The following is a 20141-nucleotide window of genomic DNA, read 5'->3' as shown; positions in this document are numbered from 1 at the left end:
CTAAAACAATCCCCAGTGCCAAACAAGCTTACAGCCAGCCAGATTTCAGTAAGCCATTTTAAGCTTCTTCTCTTTCTGCCAGCCCTGAGCTGTACCAGTTAGGTGGAAATGAGCCTCTCCATGAACCAGCTCTTGCAAGTGACAACACAAAAGGTGGGAATCCACATATAATGGTCCAATTTCCTCTGTTATCGTTGACTTCAGTGGAGTTACACTGGTGTAACAGAATAAATGTGACCCTACGTGTTAAACAAGATGGTGGAATACAAACAGGTATGCTAACTCATCTGCTGTAAGGAGCCTAGCAGCCAAGAGGCTGATTCTCAGAGCACTGGAGCCTAGCACAGGGACTGTTAGAATCAAGCTCTTTGAACAGTTACTCTATATGAGATAAGTTCAGGAGACATTAATATTCTGTTGTGATAACAACTTAGTGTTCTGAGAGATCATCTCTGCACTGGAGTGCCAGACCCAGGCGTTTGGAACACTGAAAAAAGAAATTGTTAACATAACCTCTCTAGCTTTCAGCGGGAATAAGTCTGAGGAAGGCTATGCTGTTGTTTGTGACAGAAGCCGTCGTTCTTTTTCAAGTCCCAAATGCTGTGGTCTTGTGATCTCTCAGAGCCCTAATTATTGTTACTGCAACAGAAATATTAGTGTCTTCAAGCCACTTTCCACTTCAATCTACTCAAATCCAGCACCAAGACAAAGACAAAGCCACCACTTATGGGCTGGCTGAAAAATTCCATTGAAATGCCAACAGTGGAGAAAGTGAAATAAAGAGCTAAGAAAGCATGGGAATTATTTTAACTCAAGGGGCTGGAGCAAGGGCCAAGATAGGGCTGTAGGACAGTGAATTACTATGTTCAAGAGCCCTTCCACTCTGGAAGGGAACTGTGTATCAATAACAGAACTGTTTGCTGAGTCTCATTCAGTTACACTGTGCAAACCCAGCAAAGGCCATGGGGCTGCACAGGAGTCACTGAGGCCATTATTTGGTGAACCATTCTGTTGATGATGCACCTGAAGGAACAGACTCCAGCTCACTGTCCTTAGCTCTCTTGCTCTGTAATACTTAACAGTATTTAAAAGGCGGTAAAAAAATCACTAACCACTAAAGTCAGCAGACAGGACTCTAAACCACAGGGAGCAGATCTGTTCAATAAGAAGGTGTTTTTACACAGTTGCTTTTCAGAGTAGGACCACACTCGCGCATAGTAATTTAATGTCCTATGGGCCAGAGATCCTGGCCCCTTTGTGCCACTGGCCAGTGTAAAGACCCACATTGGGCAATTTCTAGCTATCACAAGTTAGAGTGCTCCGAGGCTGCTCTCATGTATCCTGGGGATCAATCCAGCTCACGAGGATCTGAGGAGGACACTGGTGGCCCGCTTCACGAGTCCTGTGCTGAGCACAGCTCTGCTACACAGGAGTGCCAAGGCCTCCGTCTTTGCCACATGACAATAGGAAATCTGAATACTATATACTATATACTTTGCAATATATTGCAAAGGAAGCAAAACCAAGAGATGTCAAGATTCCCAGAACTGCTGTGTAGATTCCACATAAAATGTACATGTTTAAAGCTGCCAGGGAGACAAGAGTTCAAACACTGTTTCTGCATGAATGTGCTTTAAGCTGCTGGTTCTAAGGAATTGTGGGGGAGCGCTCCATTTAAAATGATAACCCTGCCTTACGTGTGTATATATTATGTTGTGTTAAAATGAGTCAGTCTGTGGTCTCTTAGTTCCACTTCACTCAAGTTTTTTTTCCTTTAGCTGTAGTCCCCACACAAAGAGCAAGGTTTAGACAGTTGGGTTGAAAGTGATCCCTTTTCAACTGAATGATGAGAAGTTCATGTCTGAACCTGAAGAGAAGCAGATTCAGCCACACAGTAGCAGGCAAGCTTTCTATCTTAAGCACCATTTGACTTTCCAGCTAAACTGTTTGTTTGCATTTTCTGTTTTATGACTGGAAAGAGCAACATTTAGACAAATATTTGACAGATGGATCATCCAACAAGTTTGTGTAGCTTACAAAAGTGCCTATTCGGCTACTGTAAAATGGCATTAGCCTTAAAGCACATTTCATTCTGAACATTGTGTTGTAATCAGACCTCTGATTCTAGACAAGGAATTGTCATATGACGGTGGAGAGCAGAGAGATACCTACCTTACGCCCCGCCTCGTTGTTGTGCAAGTTCATGAGAGTCCTTGCGTTCTGTTTAATCTCCCTTGCATCCACAAACACTTTGGCGAATCCTATTCCATATCTGATGTCAGCAGAACAGCCTCCCCATTTCCATCCTTCGTCTTTATGGTACTGTCCCTGTTTTTCTTTATCACAACCACAGTCGCTTAGGTTTCCCTGGGTACAGGCAGCAGTGATCGCATGTGCTACTCCAGCAGCAATGATGGCATATGTGAAAGCTGCTTCTCTGCTACCTGAAATTAAAACAGTGCTGTAAATATATGGGACAACATTTGTGATAGGGTTATTTAGAAAAATATGTGCAAGTCAGTGCAGTGCAAATGCCATATGGTTATAATTAGAAGTGTTGTAAACATGCAGACATAGGCAGTACTCCACCATTCAAAGTTTTGATCTTTGTTGATGTTTAGGCACTCTCTGAAAAAATAGAGCTCCAGGCTGCAGTATATTTAAGCGTAGGTGTTATCCAGATAACCACATACATATTTTTCTGGGTTATCATTAGAGCTAGTTGGGTGTTTTCCAACTAAATGTTTTTTGCTGAAAAAATGTCAATTCATCAGAACTGTTTGTGGAAAATTGATAAAACTCCCAATTTGAAAAAAAAATTAGATTTTTTTTTTCCAAAATTATCAAACTTTCCCATTTTAAAGGAAAAATTTCAAATTTTTGTCACCACTGTAGTGGGTGACAAAATTCTTATTTGCTTCAATAGGATTAGAATCAGGCCTTTTATAAAGAGAGGATGGATAGGAAGATGTAATCCCCTTGTTAAACATCTGCCAACTCAGCCCTGTCATATTCCAAACAACTACTGGTGATAGCTTATGATTCATGGAACAAGCAAATTTCTGTTATTCATCAGACTTCATGAGAAACATCAGTTAAGGAAGGAAATATTACAGACACTTCATTCTCAGCAGCATCTCTCTTCACATATGTGATCTATATTTTTATGTTTGTCTCTAAGTGGTTCATTCTTTTAATGAAAAATATCTACTTTCTTACCTCATGGCAAGGAAGCATAATGGAGAGAAAAAAAAACAACAATCTATTAATAAGGAAACTTCTTTGCCAATTATCAGCATGAACAGTCTTTCCGCTGATGGTACTGTGTGCTATGTTTACAAATGAACTAGCAATCAAAGACTTTCCTAAAAGATTTCTTGATTTGTCCTTCGTAAAAGAAACAATTTATATCAATGTTGAATTGATGGGATATTTATGCCTCTGCAGACTCTGCCGATCTATTATTGTTGGACTACTGGTTTGTCATGAAAATTTAAAGGAGAAGGAGAAGTCTCCAGTAGCCTCCAGTTCAAGATCCTGGTCTACAACTCCAAAACACTGAGGGTACATCTACCCTGCAATAAAAAACCCGCAGCTCCAAGTGTCAGAACCCAGGTAAATTGACTCCAGGGCTCAGGCTGTAGGGCTAAAAATAGCAGTGTAGACATTCTGGCTAAGATTGGAGCCAAGGTTTGGAGACCCTCTCCCCACACGGGATCTCAGAGCCAGAGCTCCAGCCCGAGCCTGAACATTTACACTGCATTTTTAACCTCATGGCCTGATTCCCAGTCAGCTGACCCAGGCCAACCAAGGCCATCCCACAGGTCTTTAGTTGTCGTGTAGACATACCCTTGGTGAACTAGGCTCCCTAAGAGATTGCTTAGTTTGCTTAAGAGCCTTTGATGAGGGACTTTGTCAAAGGCTTTCTTAAAGTCCAAGTACACTATATCCATTGGAGCATCCTTGTCCTCATGTTTCTTTGACCCCCTCAAAGAATTCTAATAGATCAGTGAAGTATGATTTGTCTTCATAAAAGCCATCCTCTTCAGACAGTTATGGTAAACTGGGACATCCTACCTAGTTTACTAAGGAGGCTACTAAAGAGGTTGTGCTGCCAGGAAGGAGGCTGTCAAAGTTGGATGCACTGAGATCTCTAGGATTTCCTACAGTTTATGGGGCATCTCTATAGTAAATGGGCCTTAAAACCCTTTAAGGGATGACTTGGCAACTTTGTGGGGTGAGCCTTGCAGAGATACTAAGCAAAATTATTTCTCATTAGATTATTCTGTGGAAGGGAGTGGATTCTTTAGGTCTACATTTACATCTGTTCGTATTTTTGCTTTAGATGCACCATTTCTCATCTAACAAAGGTTGTTTTCAGGAATTGCTTTTCTTCACATAAGAAAAAGACATGGGCCTGACTCTAATCCTACTTAAACCACTGTAAATCAGAAGTAATGTCAAATTTTAAAAAAAAATCTCCTCTTTTGTGGAAAAACAGTTGTCAGCTCTTCAGTGCTGAAGGACAGGAGATTGCACTGTAAAGAAGGCAGGTATCCAAAGGAATTCACCACATGGGAAGACTCAAAGCCTCATACAGTATTCATAATGTATCACACACTTGTCTCATCTATTTCAGGCTGCTGTGTTTTGCATAGATGACTCATATGCTGAAGCAGTTACACTTGTTCTGTCCTTAGGAATATAAATGGTGTAGTGAGACATTCTGGCATTAGTATATGTAATTTTGTGTTTATCTAATTTTACTGCTTTTGTGCCAGTTCCATGATTGTGCTTTAAATACTCAAAAGGTGCAACAGGACTTTTACCTTTGTATTCAAGCAAGTAAGTTATAAAGTGCAAGATTTAACCTACTCTGTAATATGTGTTTTGCTCAGAACACTGCATATATTATACTTTTTAAAAAAAGAGAGTGAGAGAGATTAACTAAGGGAGGGGTGGGACATGTCTCTTTTTTTCTTTTACTGAATAAAGATTTTTTTTTAAGTTTTTGGTTTTGGCACACTCTGCATTTGGCCAGAAAACAGGTGCGCATTAAAACATCAAAAGCACTGTTGCAGTGTGTTCAATTTCTGGCCAGCTTCTGCCTCACACATCTTTATGTGCAGGTATATGTCACAGCAGGAGTAATCTATTAAGGAGGGGAAGGGATGAGGCTGGGCACAAGATGTCTTAAAATACACTAACTACACCCGCTTACAGTTAGTCTTCACCTTGAAATGTTGCTACAGCACCATGTAAGGACAACATGGGGAACAACCCACGGTGAGTTTTGAAAGAGCCAGAACTAAAGTGGAATAATTTCACTCTACTTCCTCCATCTGTCAGGAATGTATGTATATGCATCTCACAGCCAAATTAGCTCCCTTACCTTCACTTTCCTGCAAAGATTTAGCAGTGTAAAATTCGCGTTCTTATTGCTAGAAGTACCATTCTAAGGGCTCAGGCTTTAACCTCAAGCCAGTGCAGTTATTTTAGTAGTAGTAGAAGTATTTTTAAATCCAGAGCTACTGATGATTATAGCATCAAAAGTGCTTTATAGACGGGACCAGAAACACTTGTACAAGGAAAAGAGGTAAAGTGGCATAAAAAGATTGTTAGAGTCAAAGAAAAGCAAGGGCAAAGAAGCAAGTAATTATTCCTGCCAAGTTTTTATTGTGAGGGGATGACAAAGGGATGCTGTAAAGAAGGAAGGGAAAGATGAATAGGGCTCAGAGCAGTGGTTTCCACACTATTAACCATGGAGCCCTCTTTGGGGGATATCCAGAACACTCACAACACTTTCCCTGGGGGAAGGAGGGTGATTAGGAAAGCTTGTTTCAGTGATCCTCTCTCATCTGTAGAACCTGAAAGGTTGGAGAACCCCAAACAGCATTGCTTGGCACTCTGTAAATGCCTAAGAAAGTCAGACATGGGGTGTAAAAGCGAAAGAGCATGTCTTAAGGGGGAACTCTGAAGAGACAGAATATATTCATAGGAATGATCTGCCAGACTGGAAATATGTCACATGAACAATCCTCCAACCCAACAGCTAAAAACATCAGAAAGGGACCCAGAAATTAAAAAAAAAATATTTGCAAGGTGGTGACATCCATAGCAAATCTTAATAATCTTTACTTACAACTCCTCTTGGAGCTTCAATTTAATATAAATCTATACAATGAACAAACTAAGAGGGGATGAGTAGGATCCATGCAAACCACAATCCAGGAGGTTGGGTCAGTGAAGGAAATGTCATACATCCAAATTATGGTTCTTCCAGCCAATGGAGTGCTGGGGTGCAGAATGCCTGGGGCATCTGAGTGGGGGGTGGAATGAGGTGTGGTGCCTACATAAGCCTCCTAGGATTGCTGGGGGAGGGTGGAGAGTTCTCTACTCTTGTACAAAAGTTGTAGCTTGTACTGACTGGTACTCTAGCTAGAGTTAAACTCATTTTGACGTGCCCCCGTTAGGATATGCAGCACCCCTCTAGTAATGCTAGGCTACCCCTCAATCTTCCCCACGCTCTCCCAAGCAGCTGCATTATGTCTGCCTCTTGTTCCCATGAAGTGCCCATGAAGGGGAAGCCATATTTTGGCTTGTATTGCATAAATACTTATAAACAACTTGGCAAAATCCACTTAGGCTAAGAAGTCAATTGATGGACTGGTACACTGCCCTACTCTCCACTCTTTCTGCTTTGCAAAAGTTGCTGCAAAGCTAAAGACAGGGATGGGGGAGAAATTCAAGCATAGAGACAAAGTCACAGTGAGGAAATTGTCCTTAAGCCTCCTAACCAGCTAGTAACTTATTCCCTCCTTTTTGTCTATGGTGAGCAAGGCCTACAAAGGATAATAACTTTAGAACATCAGATTTTAGAAACCTTTAGAAAAATATCTATTTGTGCAAGTAAAGGTTGCACCTGTAATTACATGGGAGATGATCAAGCTGTTTCTGATCTTGGCTACATTACAGGTACAATCTTTACGTTAAGCTGAACTATACTTGAACAAGTGCTTCAGTGCTCTAGGAACACGGGTTTCTTCTTCAGTGTTGGACATGAATATCTTCTGCTTTTTCTACTTTCTTCTGGACTTAACCTATGCACTGGGCTATTGGAAGAAATTCTTGCTCTCCCACATGTCTTGCTCTACCAGTACCATAGTACTGTTTGCTTTGATGGAATATAGTTTGGTATTCATGGCTCTAAAAACCATTGAGACTTCACTATCACAGAGCAACTGGTAGTGCCTTATCTGTCTTCTGATTCACTGGAGTTCTGTCTTTGGACAATGGAATAGATCCTTCTCATTGTAACATGTGATAATTCCAAAGCTGTCTTCAGTCCTGTCACCAAGGACTGCACAGTAATACCAACCACAGGAGATGCTGAGAAAGCTCATTACATGTCATAAATAGAAGCACTGGGATTATCATGAATAAACTAAACCATAAATACCACCAGTTCCATACTGCTCACACTTTATGAATGGAAACTCCCTCTGTTGCTGAATATCAGATCAAGTATTTAGTAAGCTGTAAAACACGAAGAATTCTTTTGTTTGGGCAGTACAAATCCATAGATAGACAAGCAATACCAAGATATCAGTGCATGGTCAAATATGAAGTGCTTTTTGGTGAAGAGATCACTTGTTCTGATGATTATTAAATACATAGAAATAAAGGGTATGAAATATGCCATAAACAGTAGGTAAAAAATACTTAAGGAGTGGTGTTACGTCTTTTAGCTGCCAAGACACAAATTCATGCTTTCAGGTTCTTGTGTTTTTCTTGCAACATCTAAAGCAAAGTTATATTCTATGAAAAGAACAATATCCTGACCTTTCAGGGGATGGGCTTGGTGATCTACTAGTTCTCTTCTATCTCGAACTTCTGTGAGTTTAGCATCAGTTACACCATCAGCTGCTTCAGGGGGAAACTTTGAACTCAGATTTAGCAAATACTTGAATGAGGGAATAATGTTTTGACCCTTTTAGTTTTTAAATGTGTTTATTTGTACTTAAAAGTGTATGTATGACAGTTGCTTCTTGCACAGAACAGCTACTGAAGTCAAGAAGAGAGTGCAGCATAAACTTAACACTTGTTAAGTTGGCCACAGTGTGGCTCTTCTAACATTTAATGTAACTATAGGAAATGTGTACTGTACACTACAGCCCTAATCCTACAAACCTGCACATCCATCACTTTACCTCCATGAATAAAGTGTTGACAGGACTGGGATCTGGCAAGTCAGTGCGGGATCTGTTTGTGTACTTGAGGCAAACATAGATCCATATTCTGTTACTTGATTTGGGATTGCCAGTCTTTTCCCCCCTGCCCCAAACATTTCTGTTCTTCTTTAAAAGAGAGTTCTTCATTTGTAATTAATTTAAATTAAACCCTTTTGTAAAATGTATGTGTATCAGTGCCGTAATAATCAGGGTATGTTTGGCATTACATAGGAAATTAGGATCTAATCCTGTAAGGTGCTGAGTGCCCTCCACTCCCAAAGAAGTCAGTGAGAGCTGGTGGTGTTGAGCAGCTCAACTCTAAGATTCTAAGTATATTTTTAAAAAGTGTTGTTCCCCCCATATCAGCCCAACCATAAATTGACTAATCTGGGAAATAAAAAAGACAAATTTGTATTTATCTCACTGGAAAACATACGTTGTATTTTCTGCTATTTAAAGCCAAGGGGTCAGGGAGGGAGTTATCTGCAGTGACATGAACTGAAATATATGTTGATTGTGAAAATAGAAAGATGGAAAATACAGCGTACCTTGCCAATTATGTGCCATGACTAACATTACTTCACATCTCTATAGAGATCATAATTCATAGCTAGTAAAATGGAGAGCAGAACTCATCCTCTGACTACTTATCTCGGTCTGCCTTTTTGAGAGCAAGAGAGCGCGCACGGGCTTGATTCTTAAAGTAGCATGTGTAATTAATTTTAAAAGGCAGCTTTAAAAATTAAAGTATGACCATTTTTCCAGTTAAGGGCCTAAACCTGGGTGCTGAGAGCTCCCAGTAATTCTGCTGACTTGAAATGAAGTTGAGGATGCCAAATTAAAAATTCTTAGCTCACCAGTTTAAAGAAATAGGGTGAATTGTATTTAAAAAGGTAAGCAGGAAATATTTCCCATCTTCAGAGGCTTTAGTTATTGCCCATTTATCAGTCTACATTTTATGATGTTTCATCAACACAGATTAATAATATGAAATTCTGAAATGGGATACAAACAGGTATATTCCATTTCAAAAGCAAATTCTATTTTAAGTGTATAAAATAGTTACTCAAGGCACAGATATTGTAAAATCAGACCTATCATTCGGTATTTCAGAAGATATGGATCGTCCCTTTTATATATCTTCACTTCTTATACGACACTGTGTCAAAATGTGTTTTATGTAGTTATATTTTCTTTCAGAAAAACCCTATATAGTGACCCTGCAATAGGCATTTAGTTATTCTACGTTCTAATGTAATGTAATCTTTTTGTTTCTCTAAAACATGTACTCACAAGATACATTTGAAGGCAGGTATGAGAGCCTTCTGATGTGAATTCCAACTAATGTGACCTTGGGGCAATGTTTTTATCTTACTGTGATAGTCACAGCCTAGAAAGATTGACTCTTTGGCATAAAGCAACATGCTGGTTTTTAGATATATTATGCCAGATTTTCAGCCTCACCTCTGTTTTTGCAGGAACAGTTTTTTGTCTGGTGAATAACTAAGCCTGCATTACTGCATATGCAAATCTTTAATCAATTACTGGTTGCATTTGGAAAAAGTAAGGTCTGTATTGTATTAATGGCACAATACCAAACAGAAACCTTTTGCTAAGATGGCAGCTTTGCCTGTTTGTTTCCTTGGGCAAATATCTTCTCTCTGACTATAAAAACTAATTTAATTTTAACCTACTTTCCTTCTGCAAATCATTTTATTGTGATCTCCTAGGCCTAATATTTGCTCTTTGGAATTCAAAAAATCAAAAATTTTAAAGCCTGTCCCATGAAATTACCCTGGAATTGAATACCAAAAAATGTTGGTCCAAAGACGTGATAGAAAAATAATTCTGATGAAATGATATAATTGAAAATGCATTTCTAATCTGAAAAGTGACTAAAGATGGTAATTTTTTTTACTGGACAGATGTGTGTTTACTGCAAGTCAGATCTGTACACATTAGTGACAAAATAAGTGTTACTACGTTTTTCTCCTGCTACCTCAGGTATGGGAAAATGAGCTGAATTCTTTTCACTTTTGTGCATCTACAAAACAATTGTTTAATAAATTCCAATTACAAGGCTAGCTAGTTACACTGCAAGCCCATGGAAGATAAGAGGGTTACACTGGTATTACAGAGGGCATAATTTGGCCTTCAGAATATTTGTCATTCATGGGGAAGTGTGAGAATGGAAGACTCCACTTTCACTCAGACCACTCCAAGAAGTTTCTCTCCCATTACTATCATGAGACTATGTGGAATGTAAATCACTCAGTGAACAAGAGTTAAGGATGTTGCTGGAAGAGAAGCATGGTCTGTTGGTCTGAGAATGTAAGTAGGTAGGAGCTAATAACTCCTAACACCTTGTCCCCTCTATGAACCTGCATAGATCACTTAACTTCTTTGACTGAGATTCTCCCTAAGTTAAAAGTATTGCACAAAGTGCAAATCAGTGCTGAATTTGGCCGATTGTAATGCACATGGGCCAGATTCTGTTCACGTCATTCACATGGGTAGTCCCTTTGACTTCAGTTGCACTACTCACATGAGTAGTATGTGCAGGATAAAGGTCTGTGGAACGTAACTTTCCACATTATAGTGAGCCTCCCTCCCCCCACCCCACGCCCACACACACTGAGGCTGCACATACATTCCCCAAAATGTGTCCTCATTTGTTGAGCTCTGCCAGTGGTACCAATGTTGTCAGCTGCAGCGTAAGCAGGACTCAGCTATTTATCAGTCTCTTCTAATCATCCCTGCCTACTAAAGCTGCACTATTGACTGTACCAGCAATCAATCCAAGGTCCCATTTTTGCTAGCATAGGCAAGGCCAAGAGGATTGTCCATCACGATGGAAGTTATGAACACAATGAGTTAATTTAACAATGTTTGGCAGATGTGTCACTCAGGATATTCTTGCTTTTGTTGTATAATGTACGTCTTCATTATTTTTAGGTTTTTTAACATTCAAATTTGCAGTGAGATCCTTTTGTCTAAAGTTGACTTTTTTAGTCTCAGGCACATGCATGGCAATGTCTCATGTGTTTTCTGTGTAATCGGATCATCGTGTCCTCTCTCCAAAGGTTGTGTTCAATGTTTTTCACAGGCAATGTCTCAGTGAGGGGAGTCTCCACAGACTTGCCTTGAAATTACTTTTAGTTTTGCTGTGTCACGTTATGGCAGAGTCATAGGGTCTTAATAGACTTGTGTTGAAGTTCTTCCTGTTTAATGTCTGTCACAGGATCTTCAAAGACCTTCACTGAAGTTGGTTTTAGTTTTGCCAGGTTTCTATTGACTTGCATTGAATTTGCTTTCAACTTTGTCTTGTCACATTGCAAAGGCACAACTGTATCATAGTGTCATTAAGGTAATCAGAAACAGAAACATCTTTTTCCTTGTGTCTTGCATCATCACATCAGCTTGATACTCTCGTATTCTGGGTGCAGTTAATCGCCACAGGAACTAGGAGTCAGGACTCAGTTGTTTGAGAGATTAACACTCTGTTCGTGTCCTGTCATAGCTATGGCAATTAGCAGGTTCACGTTTGCTCTGTGCATGGTATTACATCCTCTGGGTTGGTCTGCTGAGTATTCAGTGGAAACCCCTCAGGGTTTAATTTGCTCTTTCAGAGTTCCATGAAAGCCCAAACTGGAGCTTCATGTTGTTGCAAAAGACGCATCTGCATGGTCAGGCCTTTGGATCCTCTCTGACACTTCATTTGAATAGATGTGAGCAGAATCCTTGGGCTGTCTTACTCTGAAGACTTTATGGCTTTGGTGATGGAAAGTCCCAAAATGCTGAAGTGTGGACATCGTTATGCATTTGTTAATTTAAAAAACACTCATAAGTGAATCACCACATCACCTGCACTGTTATTGACATTATCATTACCAATTGTTATGACCAGATATCCATATTCAAATATCAGTAAAGTCTTGCTCTTGAAGGACAAACTACTGTATACTGTATAACACTAGAAATGAAATATATGCAGGAAATGGGATGAAGACTCACTGTGAATATATTTGGGAACCCAGTACCTGAACAGAAATATGCCATGTTGATAGTGAATAAATTTAAGTGGTCACTAGCTATAATCCTTTGTCCAAAACTATCTTTGAAAAACAGATTAGCAAAGTTATATGTGACTTCTCAAAAAAAGTTTACAAATAATAATATCTAGCTCTTATGTGGTGCTTTTCATTCATAGACCTCAATGATCTTAACAAAGGAGGTCAAAATCTTTATCCATATTTTACAGATGGATAAAGTGAATCAGAGAGAAGGGGACATGACTTGCCCAGTGTTACCCATCAGATCAATGGCAGAGTTAGGATTAGAACCCAGATCTCCTGAGTCACAGTCCAGAATCAACAAAAGAAAGAAAATTAAACTTGTATCAGTTTGGTTACACTTGCACAATATCAGAATTCAGACTACCAAGTAAAGACAAAAGTAATAAAATAATGATATCCCAGGATTCAGATTGATAATAAAACTGTATCTGATGTCATAGAAAGATAGGGCTGGAGGCGACCCCAAAAGATCATCTACTCCATCCCCATGCACTGAAGCAGTATCAAATATACTTAGACCATGTCTGACAGGTGTTTGTCTATTCTGTTCTTAATGGGGATTCCACAACTTCCCTTGATAGCCCATTCTAGTACTTAACAGTATTTATAGTTAGGAAGTTTTTTCCTAATCTCTAACCTAAATCTCCCTTGCTGCAGTTTAAGATGATTATTTCTTGTCCCACCTATACACATAGAGGGCAGTTGATTACATCCTCTTTATAATAGCCCTTAATATATTTGAAGACCTCAAAAGGTCCCCCCTCTCTCTCTTCTTTTCTCAAGATTAAACATATCCAGTTTTTTTAAGCTTTCCTTATAGGTAAGGTTTTCTAAACCTTTTATCACTTTCGTTGCTCTCCTCTGGACTGTTCCCAATTTGTCCACATCTTTCTTAAAGCTTGGTACCCAAAACCGAACATAATAATCCATTCGAACCTTACCAGCACTGAGTAGAGTGGAACAATTACCTTCCATGTCTTACTCCTCTTAATACACTCTAGCATGATATTAGCCTTTTTCACCACTGCATCACATTGTTGACTCTCATCCACTATAACCCCCAGATCCTTCTCAGCAGTACTACTGACTAGCCAGTCATACACACTTTGTATTTGTGCATTTAATTTTTCCTTCCTAAGTGCAGTACTTTGCACTTGTCTTTACTGAAGTTCATCTTGTTGATTTCAGACCAATTTGTCAAGGTCATTTTGAATTCTAATCCTTTCCTCCAAAGTGATTGCAATTCCTCCCTGCATGGTGTCATCCACAAATGTTATAAGCATACTCTCCACCTCATTTATTCAAGTCATTAATGAAAATATTGAATAGTAACCATTGATGACTACTTGAGTATGGTCTTTCAACCAGTTGTTCACCCACCGTATAGTATTTTCATCTAGATGACATTTCCCTAATTTTCTTGTGAATATTGTGTGATAATATGTCAAACGCCTTACTAAAATCAAGATATATCACTGCTTCCCCACATTAGTTAGGCCAGTAACCCTGTCAAAGAAGGAACTTAGGTTGGTTTATTATTATTTGTTCTTGACAAATCCATGTTGGCTATCGCCCTATTATCCTCTAGATGCACAGTAATTGATTGTTCAATAATTTGTTCCAGTATCTTTCCAGATATTGAAGTTAGGGTGACGAGATCTATAGTTCCTGAGGTCTTCTTTGTTTCCCTTTTTTAAAGATAGGTACTAAGTATAGAACAGTCTAGTATGCATGACTATGCAGTTGTCAAGGTAACCTATTATCATAGATTTACACACACAACTCCAGTTAGCATAGGAGTTGTATGGCTGAATCGGCACAGACTGATAGAATTTCTTTTGGGGTACTTTGTATAGTATTAGTACACATATACGCCCATGTTGTAATCACTGAATGATGCATTTCAACAAGTTACATTACAGTCTTTTTGAATTTGCATCCTAATCTTAGTACAGGCACCACAATGCCACTTTAAAGTCACATGGCACTCAACTAATAGAGAAGGCAGAATGATGTCATGCGGTCAAATGATTTTATTGCAAATTGCAGTTGTGGGATCCTGCCTACTTCCAAGATAACAATCTTAAAGATTCAACCATACTGAGAAACATCATCAGTGTTCACATGTTAACTAATATTTTAGTACCTTTTACACTTGTAGCATTCTAATGGCAATCTGGAGTAATCGTGTGAAAGGAATAAGAAAGTAGAGATCTACAGCTACTACTCATATAGAAAAATATAGTAATGAAAAATATTTTGAAGATTAATATTCAATTGCATTGTAATTAGTGCATTGGTTACCATATGGGAGATATTTTAGGTTTAACACTTCATATTGCATGTGTCATTCCTGTCCCCACTGCCAGTATTTATGATAACAAATCTGAGACTTTCTCTTTTATCTTATCTTAGTTGTGGGCATTAAATCTGGCCTTTGTATTTACTAGGTATAGGATTTGCCCTTCTTAACACAGTGAAATATTAGCTTAGATTATTGTAAATTGTAGTTCCTACTGGTTCTTTACAGGGCTTCGGGAGATGGAAAGAACAGTTGATAAAGGGGAATGGAAAACAGTGAGCAGCTTAGAGAATCCTAGGAACTGAATGATTTTTTCCCCATCTTCTTATAAAATGATATTGTCTGAATCAAATGTGCAAGGGTTTCCACACATGCTGTTACAGACAAGAAACAGAGAAGAACACAAATGGTTACACTAATGTTATTTGCAAAAAGAAAAGGAGTACTTGTGGCACCTTAGAGACTAACCAATTTATTTGAGCATAAGCTTTCGTGATGCTCAAATAAATTGGTTAGTCTCTAAGGTGCCACAAGTACTCCTTTTCTTTTTGCAAATACAGACTAACACGGCTGTTACTCTGAAACCTGTCACTAATGTTATTAATATTTAGTGGCACCCAATAGACCCACTATTTTTCAGTGAGTTAACTCAGCCATAACAGTTTGTACTGAAATCAGACTTGCCATTAAAGATCCCAAGGGTATACTCCTGAGCTCCAAAAAAGCTGCTTTTTTGCATGGGATTGATTGTCTTTCTTACGCACTTTGCGAGCAAGATGCATATAGTGTATTTTGAAATGCAAGTGTAAACATTGTTTAAATCTGAACATAAAACTTATGCATTTTAAGTGAGTTTTGTTCATTATGGTCCACGTTCAATCCTGGTATAAGTTCTGATGGAGCTACACCAGGGATGACTTTGGCCTGATATGTTTGAATACACCTATCTATGTAAACATTATAATGGGTAATTAGATATGAGGTAACACTTCAAAGATGGATCAAATCCACTTCCTTTAATATTGACTTTCTTTAAAAGTACCTAAATATAGCCTACCAGCTAAATCAATTTTGAAAAAAACTGACAGTGTTACCCAACATATCACAATAACTCTGCATGTTTGTTGCTCTTGGGCACACACATTTTCTTTTTACAGATATATATGTAACTGTTGGATTAGAGTGGTCCAATCCTACCAGCCTTCCAAGCAGACCTATGGTTGAGATCAGTCAGACACGTGCCTGCATAAATCAGTGGCCAGAATGAGCCAACTCTATTGAAGCAGTTACAGTTTTCCAGTGTAACGGACACAATTTGAGAAGTATTCACTAATGTTGTATGCCCCAGTCTTTGGGTGACCAATCTGAGACATAGTGCCGGATTTCAGAGGTGTTGAGAGCCCAATGGCCTTCAATAAAAAATCTTCAGACTTTTCCCTGTTTTTGTTCTTGCATAAAACCATGAGCACTGGAAATCACACACACCTACATTTGAGTAATACTAAAACATGTACTTAAACCTGCCTAAGTGAGGAACTTCAGCTATATAGATGCCAATGCTGCATTCTTTGTGTACCAATCCCAATGACTTTGATAGGTATCTTGGGTGCACAAGGAATGCCATACCGGTATTATAGTTAGGCCATATCCTGCCCTGGTCCACCTGCCCTGGCTGGATTAAGACAAAGTGGGGCCTGAATCCAATCCAACCAAAGGGCTTCACAATGAACCAAAGGCCCTGCACAACAAATCAAAGAGCCCAATACTCCTGGTGTAAAAGTGCCCCTGGCACTCTTGGCTCCTTGCCTTGCCAATGCTACATCTTGCTTCCCAAGTCCCACAGAATACTTTAGCTCTCTATTATGACAGCGTTCCCTCCTGAATCTAAACTCGTTGGGTCCCTGGGCACTGTCACAGTCCAAGGCATAGAACCCCAGATCTGTGGATTCTACTGTCGAACATGGAACTCATAATGGTATCAGTGACCATTTTAAATTGGGAATTGAAAGGTGACTATGGCCCTTAAGGCTGAAATTTTATCCTTAACTCTTCTCACTGTTCCCAAGTATGACATGATCAACAAACACAAAGAAGCCCTCAGGTGCCATAAGTTCTACAATACTAGGTCTGAAGACAGTGTTTCCCCCTTCCTTAGAAATTTCCTCACATCTAAATTTGTATTTTTATTGATGCTATTTGAGTGCAATTTTAAAATGTAGCTTCAGCTGTTAGTACAAAAAAAACCCAACATGTATGACTGAGAGAGATGAGCCCAAATTGGAAAATCAGATTAGAACCCCTTTGACTGTGGATGTGGTTCAGACTTGAATGCCCAGATATTAACTGCATCTAAGGTCTGGGTTGGGTTGAATTCTAAACTGGCAGGTGTGTGTTTTCTGATTCTGTTTTCGAAGGAAGCAATCTCTCACCAAATAAACAGTCAGCTTTCTTGAGCTTACTGGTCTAAATAAAAAGAAAAGGAGTATTGTGGCACCTTAGAGACTAACAAATTTATTTGAGCATAAGCTTTCGTGAGCTACAGCTCACTTCATCCGATGTAGCTCACCAAAGCTTATGCTCAAATAAATTTGTTAGTCGCTAAGGTGCCACAAGTACTCCTTTTCTTTTTGCGAATACAGATTAACACGGCTGCTACTCTGAAAACTGGTCTAAATAGTCCACCCTTTGGGGCTGATCTCTAAAGAGAATGGCTCATGAGCTTTGTGTGTAGAGTCCAAAACCTAGCTTCTCTTCAATACCCTGTCTCCCAACAAAACCCCTAACCAGATCCAAATCTCCAAGTCCTGTTGTGTGTTGTACATACATGAAAAAAGGCACAGGGCACAGGCTTTACAAGTATAGGACTGTGGGATATTTAGAGGAAGATGGCTTATTTGTTATATAAGTGCTTTTTTAGAGTATTTGGGAGGGTTTCACTAGATATCCTATAGGGAAAATTCACAGATATCTATTTTGGTAATCCTAGAGAAGGGGGCAGGTGAAAATACACTAAAGGGACTGATCCTGCACTGGCTGGCACAGACTGGGTGCCCTGGCAGGTCTTTCCCAGCCCTAGCATGTATGATTCTGTGACATTTTGATGTGTACCAAACCCTTTTTGCTAACCTTTTGGTGGACTTCAGGTCCAAACCTTGCAATAACCAGTAAAGAGGTAACATACCCACTTTCAGCTCTTTTCCGAAGACCGTCCTTTCCCCCAAGGCAGAGCAATTCCAGCGTCCATTTCGGAATTGAAATTGACATTCGTTGATTCCCATTTGAGACCCTTCTCCGATCACTATGATAGCATCGGGTCTGCTCTGACAGATTGCCCTCTGTCTAGGAGCTAAACCCGGGATCTTGTTACAGATGATGCTGGCCCCCAGAGCCACCACAGAGGAAAAACCCCTGGAATGAGAGAAGAAGGGGGAAAGACTCAGAACAAATAAAATTAGTAGCGCAGCTTTCAGAGCCAATCGATTCCTGAGGCGGCAGCCTTCTTACAGGCGCTTTCAGAGGGAGGCATCTTCTCACTTCAAAGCATGTTCTCTGCCTTGAAAGCGCTTTCAACCTAGGATTTCCACATTCACGCGAAAAGAAAAGGAGCACTTGTGGCACCTAAGAGACGAACAACTAACACGGCTGCTACTCTGAAACCTGTCACATTCACGCTGTGACGGTACCTTTAGTGACCTCTCCCCGGAGCAAGCGGTTTTCAGGCCGCTTTGTGTCAGTCAATAGACTGGTGTAAAGGAGATAAAGGGGCTGACCCCCAGCGGAGGACAGAGAAAGCCCCATCCTCTGTAACCCTGCTGGGGTATTCACGAGGCACCGTGCGTTTAAAGCCCTCCCCCGGCTGTTGGCTCATGCCACTGATAGATTACGGCACATACTCCAGCAAAACCAAACCATCATTTTACTCAACCAGCCCCTGGCCAAGACCACCCCAACTTTCTGCTGGGCTTGTTGCCCTCCCCAGACCGTCCCTTGCGGAGCCTGGGGATAAGACTAGAATAATGACGTTTAAAGGAAAGAGTGGATCAATTTCACGGACATCAGAGCCTCGCCCTCCCCTCCCCCCCCCCATCATTTTTTTTTCGGTCTATAATTAAAAGAGAGATAAAGAGCGCGTGGGCTTTTGCCATAACGTGACCCAACTTCCTGATTCATAAATTAGAGCGCATGCAACTCTAGCGCCCAGAACAGGCACACGCTCCAAGGGCTGGGGGGTTATCATTATTATCATCGTCATTGTTTTATTAAGCTATTAAATTAGTGCAGTTAGGAAAAATAAAGCGGCCCCTCCCCTCCGATCCTGGGCTGCCGCCCCACTCCCCGCCCTTGCAGAATAACGCCTCTGACTTGGGTGAGGTGTAATGCTAAAAGGTGCTGCTGATCTACAAGTGAGCGGAGCGGGTCTGGCTCCGGATAGCCGGAGCGCTGGCGCGTATTTTATTTCCCGTTGCTTTTAATAAATAAAAGCGCCCACTTTGACCAGTCCAGCAGCTAATGGCAGGGTGACCCATGGCGGCCCTGCGAGATCGCTGTTGCGCGCCCAGGGGACAGGCGCAGGTCCTTATCCCCCCTCAGCAACAGTCCATCAAGTAGTTTGCACCTGGGAAGAGAGGAGATGGTTTCCCCGGAGGTCCCGGGGGAGGAAAGGGTAGGGAGCCGGCGGCCACTCTCGCCGGTGCTCGCTCTCCTGAACGGCTGACAAATGTCCTTTCAGATCCCATTGAAGCGATACTCGCCATGCATGTGAAAGCAGAGTTTGGTTTGATTTCAGGGGATACGGTAGGTACAGAAAGAGCATAAAAATAACCCCAGCACATTGCCATTCCAGTCATGCTTCCGGCACATCACCAATGACTTTCACATTCCCCAGCTCTACACGACACACCAAGAATTCACTGAAAGGCAATAGCATTTCTGCTCTGTCTTTAATAAAAAATAACAACAGTCTTCCAAACTTTCCCAGATAAATATTAACAGGTCTGGACAGGATAGGCAGAGAGAAATCGTTTGTGTGTGGGGTTTTTTTTTTTAAGTTACTTACCCAATTTTGATATATACAATCCCTAGGCTCAGAAAGATATGGAAAATCCAACGCCTTGTTTTCCTGTTCATATTCCTTGTTTGCTGTTTTTCAGATCACCATGCAAAAGGATGCCTCTAATGCTATTCGTGCTGGTTAATTTCTCGTTGCCTCAGACAGTGCAGCTCCGGGTCAAGGTAGTGCAGACAAAACAGACAAACCCTCTTGTGATCTGAACAGGCGGTGTGTGTTTGTAAATCCCAAGAGACAAACACCATATCCCTCAGCTGGGTCTCTCTCTCTCTCTCACTCACCCACCCTGTGTCTGTCTGTCTCTCTCTCTCTCTCTCTCTTTTTCTTTTTATTCCGGATTTGTATGCCTGTCACACGTAATACTTTAGTGCTGGGAATGTATAGGCTGCAGTGATCGCTCTCTGCACGCAGCAGCTCTGGATCTCTCCTCAGGTTCAATGTTACTATCTATCTCTTCTTTTTCC

At 40.4% G+C, this 20141-nt stretch overlaps 1 protein-coding gene across 1 annotated transcript in view; it reads right to left on the bottom strand.

Annotated features, from left to right (window-relative positions):
* The window catches only part of WNT7A (Wnt family member 7A), a 49803-nt gene extending 29865 nt beyond the window's left edge, over nt 1–19938 (bottom strand). Inside the window, exons 1-3 of the mRNA XM_073354859.2 lie at nt 19666–19938; nt 17791–18017; nt 2173–2444 (exon numbers count right to left, since the gene is read on the bottom strand). Of these exons, the coding sequence (XP_073210960.1) occupies nt 2173–2444; nt 17791–18017; nt 19666–19736 (570 nt within the window). The 5' untranslated portion in view covers nt 19737–19938. The remainder of the gene's footprint in view (nt 1–2172; nt 2445–17790; nt 18018–19665) is intronic.
* Nucleotides 19939–20141: the final 203 nt, after the last annotated feature.

This window comes from Lepidochelys kempii, chromosome 7 (assembly GCF_965140285.1).
Source record: "Lepidochelys kempii isolate rLepKem1 chromosome 7, rLepKem1.hap1, whole genome shotgun sequence".
Classification (NCBI taxonomy): Eukaryota; Metazoa; Chordata; order Testudines; family Cheloniidae; genus Lepidochelys; species Lepidochelys kempii.
Note: the sequence above shows the minus strand (reverse complement) of the source record. Positions and strands in the feature narration are given on the sequence as shown.